Below are 12,189 nucleotides of genomic sequence, written 5' to 3'. Positions count from 1 at the left end.
TCCTGTGAAAGGCCATTTACTGTACCAACAGGAGCTGCATCAGTGCTGTGAAGCACTGAATTCCAGCCAGAAGGTGAGGAAGCAATGAATAGTGACTCTGTGCTAGACACTGCTTCACATGCAATCTCAAGTCTTGTAGAAAGCAAGGGTTAATAGTCCCATTTTGCAGAGGATGAAACTAGGTCTCAGAGAACTCCGACCACTTAATCAACATCACACCCACAACAAGTCCCAGGTGTGATAACAAGTACGATTAGAACCCATGCTCTTTTGAATATCTCAAAGCCTATAAATATAGAGCACGCATAGCCAGAAGCATTCCTTAGGATCCTTCTACCCAAAGACACAAGAGAAAAGAGATTATGGCATGAGACACAGGAAGAATTAAAATAGTGTTTTAATATAATTTTCAGCAAACGTACAGTATGTACTTTACATCACATATTTCTAAACTGCTCATCTGGAAAATATAAGCTGCAAAAATACAGTTACCACACTCAAAAATCTATTGAGTATGTGCTTTTCCCCATCTCTATTCTGTGAAACAGGGCGATTTATACCCTCTTCTATTAAAATTGGGCCTTGGCTTATTTCTTTGGAGCTATTGGAACCCTTGGACAGAGAAGAATTCCCATGAGGGGGTTTTCTAAAGCAGGTCAGCAAGTCATCCCTACAGAAGCCAGAGCAGGGATGGGTAGAGGGGATTTGCACACCAGGTCCACATTGCTTTAGCAACCCAGAAAGAATGCCTACTCCCAAGGGCTATTGGAGGGCTCCTGACCAGATGTCACCTCCTTAGTCCTTGTCACAGGCCTGCGCTTGGGGCCTCAAAGGACCACACATTGGATAATCCACATGGGGACCCTTGGGTTCTCGGGCAGGGCAGAGCACGCTAAGTCAGGCCCGCGAGGTCTGTGGGTGATGGTGGGCTGTTCTCTGCCGGAAGAGGACAGCCCTCAGCTTCTCACAAAGGAGTCTTCTGAAGGTGAGTGTGACTCGGGACAGGTTTTCTCGGTCTCAATGTCTTGGTACTCTGTGCCTAAAGGGGGGAGGAGGGAAGAAGAGCCAAGAGGAAAAGATATCGGTCTTTTCTGTGTTTCCTTTTATTTTAATTAGGCTTACATCATAGTATCATGGTTTCCCAGTGGAATGGAGGAGAGTAGAAAGATGAAGCGAAAAAGCATTGGTTCTGGCTCCACGCAAACCCCAGAGGGTGATTCCAAGTGCAAAGCCCCTTTCAAAGGCCAGATCTTTCTAAGAAGGATATTTACCTACGTGTCCATTCCAACACCTAATTTGAGGTTCTTTTAAGGGGATAAACAAGTTGTATCTCAATCACTAACTTAAGTCATCAATGGCGAACCTAGCTTCCCTCCTAGGACTCTCTGTCACTTTACATCTCTATTAAGGAGGAAGTTGGTGCCAGGAAAGGGGACTTGACATCACAATGTCATGCTCCCTCCCCCAGCATCTGGGCCAATTTCCACCCCCCACCCAATTCAGTCACAGATGGTTATCACAGGCTGAATGAAACAGTCTCCTTACTGGAGCAAGGTTTCTAAACCTATCTGCCCTTCCAAAATAGATGCTGTGGCTTCATTTAAAAAGGTATTAAAAACCCAGCTCATCCCTGTGATGATCTTCGAACTATGCCAGTCTTATTGAAGGTGACTTGCAGCTTTCCTGGCCAGTGATAGCCACAGTGGGGCCACAGAAGTCTCTGTTCATTTGTTGTCTTAGACTTTGACTTGGTGGTATAAAAGGTGACAGTTTAGAAATGTCACATTTTTACTTGGGATTTTGAAGCCGAGACTTGGCTTATAGAGGAAGGAGCCCATATGATCTGGGCAATTTGTAGCATCCTTGCTCAACTTTTGTAAAGCTCAAGTTCTTATGGTCTTGGGGGTTCTGCTGGAGGTCTCGTGGGTGGGGGGTTTGGAGAGGGTTGGATAGAAGTGAGAGCAATGGGGTGGGTTCTTATTGCATAGTGTAAAATAGAGGTTGATGATTGACTGGAAATCTTCTGATGTCGCTCAGGAGTGTTTTTAAAGGTTTTAATTATTAAAGTAAAAGTTTAAATTATCATTTTTTTAAAAAAATTCTGTGTCTATAGGTAAAATCTTGCTGAGGTTCTCATCTACAGCTCTTGGCTCATTTCTCTATGAAACTATAGACTCTGGTGGGTGGTCCCTCATGGCAAGTGCTCCAGTGGCTTCATAGTGAGATCCACGTTCTCACTTTGGTGGTTGTGTGGCATACTGGAAAGGACACGGGTTCAGGAATCAGGCTTGGTATTGGCTCCTGCTGACCTTTTTAACTAGTGCAACCTTGGGAAGTTTGGATTTGCTGAGTTTTAGTTTTCTGATCTATAAAATGCAAAAAAAAAAAATTTATACTTACCTCATAGGGCTGGTGTAAGAAGGCTGATGGGAGCAATACCTGGGATCATGCATTCACAGCACCTGGCACGTGGGTAGGCCTCTTAGTAAACAAGAGCTCCCCAGCCCCTTCCCTCCTTTAAGGTGCTAGATTAGAGCACAGTTGGGTTTTAGTTGCATTCCTCTTGTAATTAAACTTCCCTACACTACATGACTCCAATTCATTTTATAGCCTTAGATTCTAAATCAAATAGCCCTGCCAAACTTGCCTCTGTGAAAGCCATCTTCCATTAGGTTAACATGAATTTAAGGAAGATGTTAATGAAATGGCAAACCCTCAACCTACAGAAAGCTAAACTCCAGAAAATTTGCTATGTTGTTCCATTTGCTCATAGAACATAATCATTTCCACCTTATGGAAAAAAGATTTATGATCAACTCCTGATTGTTGACTCGAGTCATTATTTCAAAAACAGAGATGTCTAGACACTGTTCTGGACTATGCCTGGGACCTGGGATTAGAGCAAGACATATTTAACCAGTGAGTGGCTTCAGTGTGTCTGAAGCCCCTGGGTTGGGCCTGAGCTCCCTAGGTTGACGGTGTTTGCTGGACTCTCCACTGTGCTGATGACCAGCTCTGAGGAATACCTCCACAGCATCTCAGTGCTTTGAAAGTTCATTTCAGGATGCATGAGAATGGAGGAATCTCCTGTTACTTGTTGCTGTCCATTTCAGGTAGAACATCTCACATAAATGGACCACTGGGATCCACTGGGTAAAGATCAAGTAACGAGGGAAGAGTAAATATCCCCATGATATCCTGCTTATTATATCAGGGGCATGTGAAAGAGAACGGCTCCTCCTAGTCCATTCTGCCCAAAGACCAAATGTCCCTGAATTCAAGCAGTCCCTAAATGTGAGGAGGGTCCCTCATATCTTGCCTGGGAGGGAAGGAATACCCCAATAGTTAAGAATGTGGGCTTTGGACTCGTAGATCTGGGTTTGAATCCCATCTCTGCTTGTGACCTTCAGCAAATTCTGAATCACGCAAGCCTCATTTTCCTCCCTTGTAAAATAAAGCTAATAATGGTTCCTGTCTCACAGGGTTATGGTTTAGATTAAATGAGGTAATACATGAAATAAGTTCAGCCTGGCAGTTAGTCAGAGTTAAGTGCTTGACAAATGTTAGCTGAAATGATTATTAGCTATTATTAGTACTTGCTGATTATTCTACGTGGCAGATCTATTAGCTTTGGAGTGCCTGTATTTTGTGTTGCTGGAGAGGAGGGAGAGATTTGAAGTTCTATCCAGAATCTGATTCACTCTTCTTTTCCTAGCCCTTATATGTCTCCTTCAGGTATCCATTTCCATCATTTAAGGTAAAGAAGTGATTACTTTAGGTGAACTATCAAGTGTCAGAGCTACAATGAGCCATAAGTTATACAGTTTATTTTCTCCATGATATTCAAGAAAAAAATAAGGTTGCCTTCAATAAACTCTAACAAAGGGATACTTACCTTCTTCTCAGAAATAAATGAGAAACCTTAATCTCATTCTCGGGGCTGGGAACATTAGGGTTGATGAACACTCACTCCAGGACCCTTTGTGCACATATTTTAGACACTGTTATGACAGAGTTTTGGGTACGAGGATCTGTCTTACATATGCTGAACTGTTAACGCCTCCTAGACATGCAGTGGTGCTCAGCATGTGCTCCAGACAGAGACTGGCACACTATAGCCCTCCCTCCAGTCATGGTCTTTGTAAATAAAGCTTTATTGGAACACAGCCACTCATTTGTTTATCCATTGTCTGCTGATCTGAGGCTAAAACAACAGGGTTAAGTGGTAGTGATGGAGACTGGATGACCTATAACACCTATGTGTATGACCTGGCCCTTTGTAGAAATGGCACGTGGGCTTGCTGTGCTGGCCCCCTTTAAGGGTGGTCCTTGTCCTCCCACCATCCTCCAGGCAGACACCCGCTGCTCTTTAGTTCTTAGTTCCTAGACCACCCAATCTCTGAAGTCTTCCTGACTCTTGGAACCACAAAGAATCAGCTCTCATTCCCAGACAGACCCCAGTGCTTAACATATTTCACTGCCTTTGTTAGTGTCTAGATTTGTTTCAGCTCCTTGAACTGTAAGCTCCCATAGGGCAGAGGCCACGTTCCAGAGGCTGCCACATTGCCAACATTTAAAACAGGAATGAATGAATAAATACGTGCTGAGAATATGGTACTCATTTCAATGCACCCTCATGTGAAATCAACTCTGCATAGAAAAATCATGCCACCACATGATGGCCTTTGAGAAGTAGGAGTTCTTGCCCCTGTCTTTGAGGCAGCCAGGTTCCTGAGGCATAGGTTGTCTTTGTTTTGCTGAGCTTCCAACTTTAAGTTGTTTAATCCATGCGTTCCCTGCCATGATGACCAAGGACTCTGGGAAGGGAGACGGGGCTGGGTGCCTGTGGAGTCAGTGTAGGTTTCATATGTTGTTCTAGGCAAAAATCCCTGGAAGACATCTTCCGTACATGTGCCACCAGTATTCTTCCAATTTACTCTGGATCAACAATAATACCCTAGAGGAACTGGGGTCCATAGGCTGTCAATTGGGGCTAATTGATCTAAGAAATTAAGTCCTTGAAGCTGTTCAGAGAGGTGGGGTTGGGTATGATTTGGGTGAGTCAGGTATAACAAAGGGGGAAGGGCAGAAAAAAAAAGTTTATTATTTGAAATCTCAAACTGACTTCCTGAGCCAAATCTGATTTCATGAATGCCCTATCTTGGAAAAGTTGGTGCCCCTTAGTTTTTTGACCTGGATTCTATCCTGTAGGTTAAAGGGCAGTAGCCTGAGCACAGAAAGGCAGTCAAGCCCTTACTATTTGTTACTTTCCCTAACTTCTGGCCAGATATTTGGTTCTCCCAAGATAGCAACATATAATCAGGTCAGAATAGCAAAAGGTAGCAAGTGTTCTCCATCTGTTGGACCAAAAAACTGCTTTTCTGGGTTTCTCCACTCTTCTAAACCAAAGTAAGCCAACAATAATAGAACACGGTATCAATCTAGCAAACAGAAACAGCAGCTGATCCTGCTCTGTCCCGATCCGGGTTTTGACTGTATGGTCAGCCCTGTTGATTTCTGCATATTGACCTTTATTGTTTAACACTGCTGAGTGGTATTTTCAGTATTCCACGTGGTGATCAGACAGACACCTTGGGGCTGGCAGGAATGACTGGGTGGAAAAGAAATCACACTTGCCGGGACCTAAAGCAGCATGCAGCAAAATGCCAGCGGGGCAGGCTGAGGGCAGCCAACAGTTCCCTTGCCTCAGAGGATTTCTCTGTGAGTACATAGAAACTTCTATTTTACATGTTCCTCAAGGAATGGCCACCTCTGGAATGTATGGGAGATCAATACTAAGTAGCCTCAGCAGAATCTTATCCCTGAGAAAATCCCTCTTGTTGAGTGTGGCTGTCACTTCAGGGACCAGCTGGCTGCCCTTGTGTAGAAACTCCTTAAGGGGACGGTGAGAGGAGGATTTTCTTGGTCCTTTATCAGCATGCAGTGGCCTTTTGTAGAGGTAGAGTCCTCCAGGGTGCCTGGAACCTCAGGGTTTTCATTGGTGGAGATGGGAAGAGAGAAGCCAAGCTACAGGTCATCCAGTAGCACACAGCCTCAGCAGAAGGAAGACAGCAAACCCATTCCTCCAGGGAAGGACACTGCCCCAAACTGTGTTTACTTCCAATGGAGAAATGACATTGGTTTTAAAAACAAACTTTCTTGGTCTGCACGTAGGAGTTAACAAAGATCTGTCAAGAGCTGCAAGCCTCCTTTTCATTGATCTTGGGCAAGTTCAACCAAGATGGTAGAGGAGTTTGTAGTGAGTGAGAGAGAGAGAACTCAGCATTTACTTTCTAGATTTATTCCACCCCTTACAGTTTTGCTCTCTGTTAAGTCCAAGGCAGATCTTATTAGGGCATCTTTCCATCAAAATAACACTCAAAAACAGACACATAACCAAGAGGCTAGATTTAGCCTTGGATGGTTCTTTATAGCATTAAAGGAAAATTAAAACTAGACTGAATTTTAAAAGGTGATACTGGACACACTTGAAAGCAATTTTGCCACAGGGGACTTTCAGTTTATGTTCAATTGTGGCTGAAACTGAGCCCTGGAGTTGGTTTCCTTTGTTATCCTAACATCTCTTCCCATTCCTTGTAAAAGTTTAGGGGGAAAAAAAAATCCAAGAAGCAAAGCATTTAGGAAATTTTTGTTTGTTTGTTTTTCAAAGTGAATAGTCCCATGAAACACACACCAGGGTCACAGGGCTCAGCATATGGGTACTGGGTTGAAAGGAACACAACAGCATAGGGGAAGGCAGTGACCTATTAGCAGTGTGTTTTCAAAACCAAACCAAAACCTGTACAGAAGGTGACCGAGGCCTTAAGAGTGACAAAGCATCTATTTTACATGAACCAGTTGGTGAATTTTTACTAATTAAGGGACTCATGAGCTTCCCATGTTCATGAACAAGGACAGCCTAACACTCCAGAACACAGGCCAATATTTTGGAAGCCCCCTGCTGAGGTGGCCAATCACACTTGCCCTGCACCATGACAGTGACACAGCTTCCCTTTTGATTGTCTTTACTTGATGCTTTCTCTAGTTTTGTGCTGTCAGTCAGACCTCCCCATTTAGAGTATTTGTTAAAAATTTGGCCCAACACCCCTCACCCTTTTCTTGCCTTGTGGGTAAACTATAAGTAGGTGTTTGAGGTGAAAAAGCAAACTAACCAACTAAACTTTGGGATCTTTTCAGGTCCATGAAGAAGCATGAGACCCTTCGTTGTGCATGTGCTGTGCTCACCAATGCTCTGTCTCCTCATGGAAATGGTCATACAGGCTTAGTGGGCTGATTGCAAGAGGTTCCCCAAATAATGACAGGGTCATTCTCTGTTTGAGAGTCAGCCACTTTCAAAACACACACAAAGACCTCTTAGTTCAAGATTGGCCCTGGACATGTGATGGCTTCTCGGAGCTTGTGGTCTTTTATCACAGATGCCACCGCCTGCTCAACAGCTTGTGTTAGGGAGCTGCACTTTCTCTCTCCTGTCCCCAGAAGCATCACACATACACACAAAAACCCACATTGAAGTGTGTCTTCTCTACAGGCTGAAAAGAACGCCTCTTGGAATGTGAAGTTTGAATATAAAAGGGCTTCCCATGACAGTGATCACTGAATCATGGGAAATAAAGCCAGAAGGCAAATTTGCAATTCATCACATTATCCCTTGTTGTCTCAAATGTGATTCTTTTAAAGGCAGGCTGCATTATACACCCTTTTTGAAGCATTTTTTTTCTTGTAACACATTGTATATTCTTGTTTTTTTTTTCAGAATATCTAAGTGAAAATAAAATGATAAAAATTACAATAGATTAATTGCATCCCTTGAATCACATTATATTTTTGGTGCATTAAAAAATGAGAAAAGTAAAAGCAACCAGCATAATAAATCCAATCTATAGAACTGTGTTAGTGACTGAAGGGTTAACAGGTTTTAGAAGTAGTTAAAAATAGTATTAGAGGATTATACATACAACAGTTTGAAATTCATATGCATTGTATTTTTTTTTTTTTGAAAAAATGGCAAAATGTTTGGCAAATGTAAGCAAATGACTTGGACTGTGTTTGGGGCTCACCGGCTCTGAGCAGGTCAGTCATAGCCAGGCAAGGCCCACAGCTTCCTGAGGTCACTCTGTGGGGCAGGGGGGAGGTGGGCATCACCGCAGGGAGGTGTTGCCAGGGGAAGGGGAGGTGCTGGCCTCCCACCCGGCTCCCCCTTGGACCCTCAGTCTTGAACATGGAAATGGAGCTGGTGAGAGGTGCCAATTACACACTCCAGCACGGATCACCCATTAGCATCGCTGAGAGAACTCTGGGGCCTTGAACCACATGCAGACTGGGTGAATCGTCTACACAGTGACCCATATTGCAAAAGTTAGAGAGGGGCAGGGCTTCCACCCCTCAGACTTGTGCACTTCCCCACCCCCACCAGGAGGGAAAGGGTGGCACCGGGTATGTCACTAGTGCTTAATCTGGCAATGTTCTCAACTTGAACTTGGGTTGGTTGTTTTGTTTTGTTTTTTAGTAGACTTTTGTTTTTATGATTTTTGTTTTGTATGTGTGTACATATCCAGAAATGTCCATCCTCCAAGCTGGCCACCACTGTTCCCTGAATTTGGCAGTGCCTGTTGCTTGCAGCTGTCGGCATCCTGAAAACCATGAGGTGCCTTCAAAGTAGACTGTGAGCCCCAGCAGTGCGAGCGTCCTCCAGGACAATCCCATTCTCTCCTTATTCTGAATCCTGTCTGGCTCTGATTTTGAGAAAAAGGACAACGGTCGTGTGTGTGTGTGTGTGTGTGTGTTTGTGTGTGTGTGTGTATGTGTGTGTGTTTTGAATTTTTTTTTGGAAACCTTTTTTTCTGTTTTCTTAAGAAAAATGACCCTTTGATTACTAACGCGGAGTTCAGCCCTCCTTTAGTCACTATAAAACGGATTCCATGTTTTCACACCACTCATGGTCTTCCAGGTTGTAGATAAATTTTGTCCTATGTGTCTGGTGTGCAGGCACAGGGTCCCTCCCCAGATTGTCTAGGGTCAGAGTAGAGGCAAAGAACTCACTGGTGCTCAGCCCGCCTTCGTGGTTTTTGATGTAGCGTTTATAGTTTTTCCTCAGGCACTGCCACGTGGTGGTGTAGAGGATGAAGGCGAAGGACTTGAGGGCGATGGCGATGCTGACGTACAGGTATCTATAGACCACGTTGTCATAGAGAACGCAGGCGCCTTGCTCCCCACAGAACGTGCTCCAGAACAGGCAGGTGGAGTCGATGCCGGCCCCAAAGATGAGCGGTGGGGGGATGAAGCCTGTGGGAGGGAAGAGGCTGTTGAAGGTTCTGGCTGTGGCTCTCTGTTCCCAGCTGTCTCCTTATAGGCCCACTGGGAGAGCCTGCTGAACCCAGGGGCTCTATAGCTGGTGGTTCAAACACCAGAGAGCCGAACTGCAGGAACTCAAATCCCATCTCTGCCTGCTGCCCGACAAGTTATTAAAGCCCTCTGTCCCTGTTTCCCTTTTGCAAAATGGAGATAATAATAGTCTTTATCAGAGTGGTGTGAAGTCTGTTACTATATGGGTAGTTTTTAGAATGGTGTGTACTATGCTGTGGTGATATACAGAGTCTGAGAAGGAATAAGTCTTTCCTGAAGGAAAACATGCTTAGTGTCAGTCACTCTGCAAAGCAGCGTGGAACTGTGCACACGGTTCTCTTGCATGAGGCCTGTGGGGCTGTGTGTGTACCTAGTAGAGGAGCCAGGGATCAAAAGGGACCAGAAGTTGAACATGAAGTGTGTGTTTAGGTATAAAATGGAAATATGTGCATTTATACTGGCAACTTCCCTTCTACCAGATATTACATTTTGAGAAGACTTTTCATTGTGAGTCAGGAAGCAGTTTGAAAACCTCCCAAGAGAACATTTCAGACACCTATAACCAGTCACCAGAAATGTCAAATGAGATGAGAATGTTCCCCATCCTTCATTCAGTTCCACAATACTCTATTTGATGGATATGGGTCCTAACTGCACATTAGGATCATCTGGGATGTTCCATCCCAGACCAATGAAATCCAAGTGCCTGGTGTGCAGTCAGACAGAATTTTGAAAATAAAAATTTCCAAGTAAATCTGGCCAGTTTAGGAGGGTGGGAGGGTTGGGGAGCCCTCTGTACTATGGGGAACTAATGGGTGAGTCATTAATACCAATTAATTGTTCTATAAATAAGTGTCTGAGACTAGAAGATGTCAACACCTTTGGTGAGAGATGTCAGAAGTGAGACATCACTGGAACTAGGTGATGAGATCCCAGCTCTGGGATCCCATGGTTGGTATACTATGTTACCCAAATGCTCATGTATGAGACAATGCAAAAACATTCAGAGGTGAAGTGATTAGATTGTTTGTAACCTCATCAGTGGATTGAGCTATCTACTACTGATGTAGATTCACTCGGTGGTAACCTATGTAGGCGGGTAGGGTGTGGCCTGATGAGGTGAAACACTGGGGAATGCTTCCTAAGTCTGCTTTCCGATCCCCATGTGCTGAGCTGCTTTCTTCCAGCATGATGCTCTTGACTCATCTAAGGCCCAAAGCTATGGAGCTGGCTTACCATGGACTGAACCTCTGGAACTGTGGGCCAAAATGAACTTTTTCTACTCTATGTTGTTTTTGTCAGGAATTTTGGTCACAGCAAAAAAAAAAAAAAAAAAAAAAAATTCTAACCAGGATCTGGAATGTTCTTCTAGGGCCAACTCCAGAATGTCTGAGTTTCATTTTTAAGGAAGGACGGTCCCTCTGAGAACTGCATAAGATATAGTGCCTAAGTCTAGAAAAATGTGTCTACTTATAAAATCAAGCACATGTTTTGGGAGTTCACAGGCATCTGAAGTTGATGGCCAGAATACATGTATGTAGGCTCACACTCTGTTCCTCAGAGGGGGCTTAGCAGAGGGAAAAGTTGAAGGAGGTGGGCAGCATGGTACTTGGTTCATGGGGAAGGTCTGTATTATCCTCTCAGTGCTAGTGAGTTTGGTAAAGCCCCAGCTCCCTCAATACTTCTCCTTAAAACTCTCCAATTCTGTCTCTTGTTACTCCAAAGAGAGCCCTGCCCGCCTCCCCCAGCCCCAAGAATAATTCTCATGGAAACCTCATTAAACTTGCTAAGCAGCTTGATCTAATAAATAAGCTCTTAAATTCAAAATCCCTCACAACCTGCTCCCTCCTCCCAGCTCACTGGAGGTTTGCAACCTTCCCCACACTCCTGGTGTGTTCTCACTAACCCCGCCCCCTTCCAAAGGATGCCTTTCTTCATTCTCTGAAAGACAGCCAAGTGGAGGAAGTGCTATGGCAACTGCATAATGGAAACTAAGCCACACGCCACATCATTTAGGTAAAGCACTGGAGATGTGGAGCCAAAGTAAATTATGGATAAATCTGCAGATAAATGGGACTAATTTGGCCTGTTCCTGAGGCACAGTGGGACAATGCAAATCCATTCACTGTTCCATTTCTCTGGGCTTTATTTGGTTATGATCAGCTTCCAAATGTTCCTTCCTCTTCTTCCTTTTGCTTCTTGTGACCTTTCATGAGGTCATTTCCTCTTGTCCCAGCCCCCCATCACTGTGAGTGATGGTAATATGGAGAAGACACCGCTGGTGGAAGCTCTGTCCTGGGAAGGGATTCCTGAACACAAATTCGGATTTGGCAAATCAGGTCATACTTAAAGCACATCAAGGGTAATTTTGAATACAAAAGAGCTATTTGTTGAAACTGGTTTAAATGAAAATGTCCCTCTAAAATGCCAAAATGTAATGCCTTCACATACCTAAGTGGGAATTCTTATGATATGCAGTTATCTTTAAAGTAGGGCATATCTGAATGTGCTAAAGATATCAGTTTTATCCTTCCTGTTCTTTGTCAATGACAATGCCCTGGAAAAAGCCTTCAAGTAGTTAGAAAGCTTAGTGCCCATAAGATTTTCATGGCATGCTCAATGGTGGAGACTTATGGAACCAAAAAGGGTTAGGGCAAGTTGATCTCTCAGTGCCTCGGTTTCATCTTTAAAATGGAGCTAAGTCCACCTGCTTGTTTAGGATTAAGGAAAATACTGCACAAATGAGGTACCTGAGCATTTTGCAAGGGCCCAGCCCTTCCCTACTTATTCATGTTTGATACAGAGGGTTTAGGGTGATATATTAGA

At 44.0% G+C, this 12,189-nt stretch overlaps 1 protein-coding gene across 2 annotated transcripts in view; it reads right to left on the bottom strand.

Moving 5' to 3' along the window:
- Positions 1–432: 432 nt before the first annotated feature.
- Slco3a1 (solute carrier organic anion transporter family member 3A1) overlaps positions 433–12,189 on the bottom strand; it is a 297,128-nt gene continuing 285,371 nt past the window's right edge. The window contains exons 10-11 of one of the 2 annotated variants that reach the window (XM_076851396.2): positions 9,061–9,303; positions 433–1,039 (exon numbers count right to left, since the gene is read on the bottom strand). In XM_076851396.2, the coding sequence (XP_076707511.1) occupies positions 957–1,039; positions 9,061–9,303 (326 nt within the window). In that variant the 3' untranslated portion in view covers positions 433–956. Of the gene's footprint in view, positions 1,040–7,394; positions 9,304–12,189 lie in introns of those variants that run through there. The other variant, XM_076851395.2, reaches the window with a different exon arrangement.

This window comes from Callospermophilus lateralis, chromosome 3 (assembly GCF_048772815.1).
Source record: "Callospermophilus lateralis isolate mCalLat2 chromosome 3, mCalLat2.hap1, whole genome shotgun sequence".
In the NCBI taxonomy this organism is placed as follows: domain Eukaryota; kingdom Metazoa; phylum Chordata; class Mammalia; order Rodentia; family Sciuridae; genus Callospermophilus; species Callospermophilus lateralis.
Note: the sequence above shows the minus strand (reverse complement) of the source record. Positions and strands in the feature narration are given on the sequence as shown.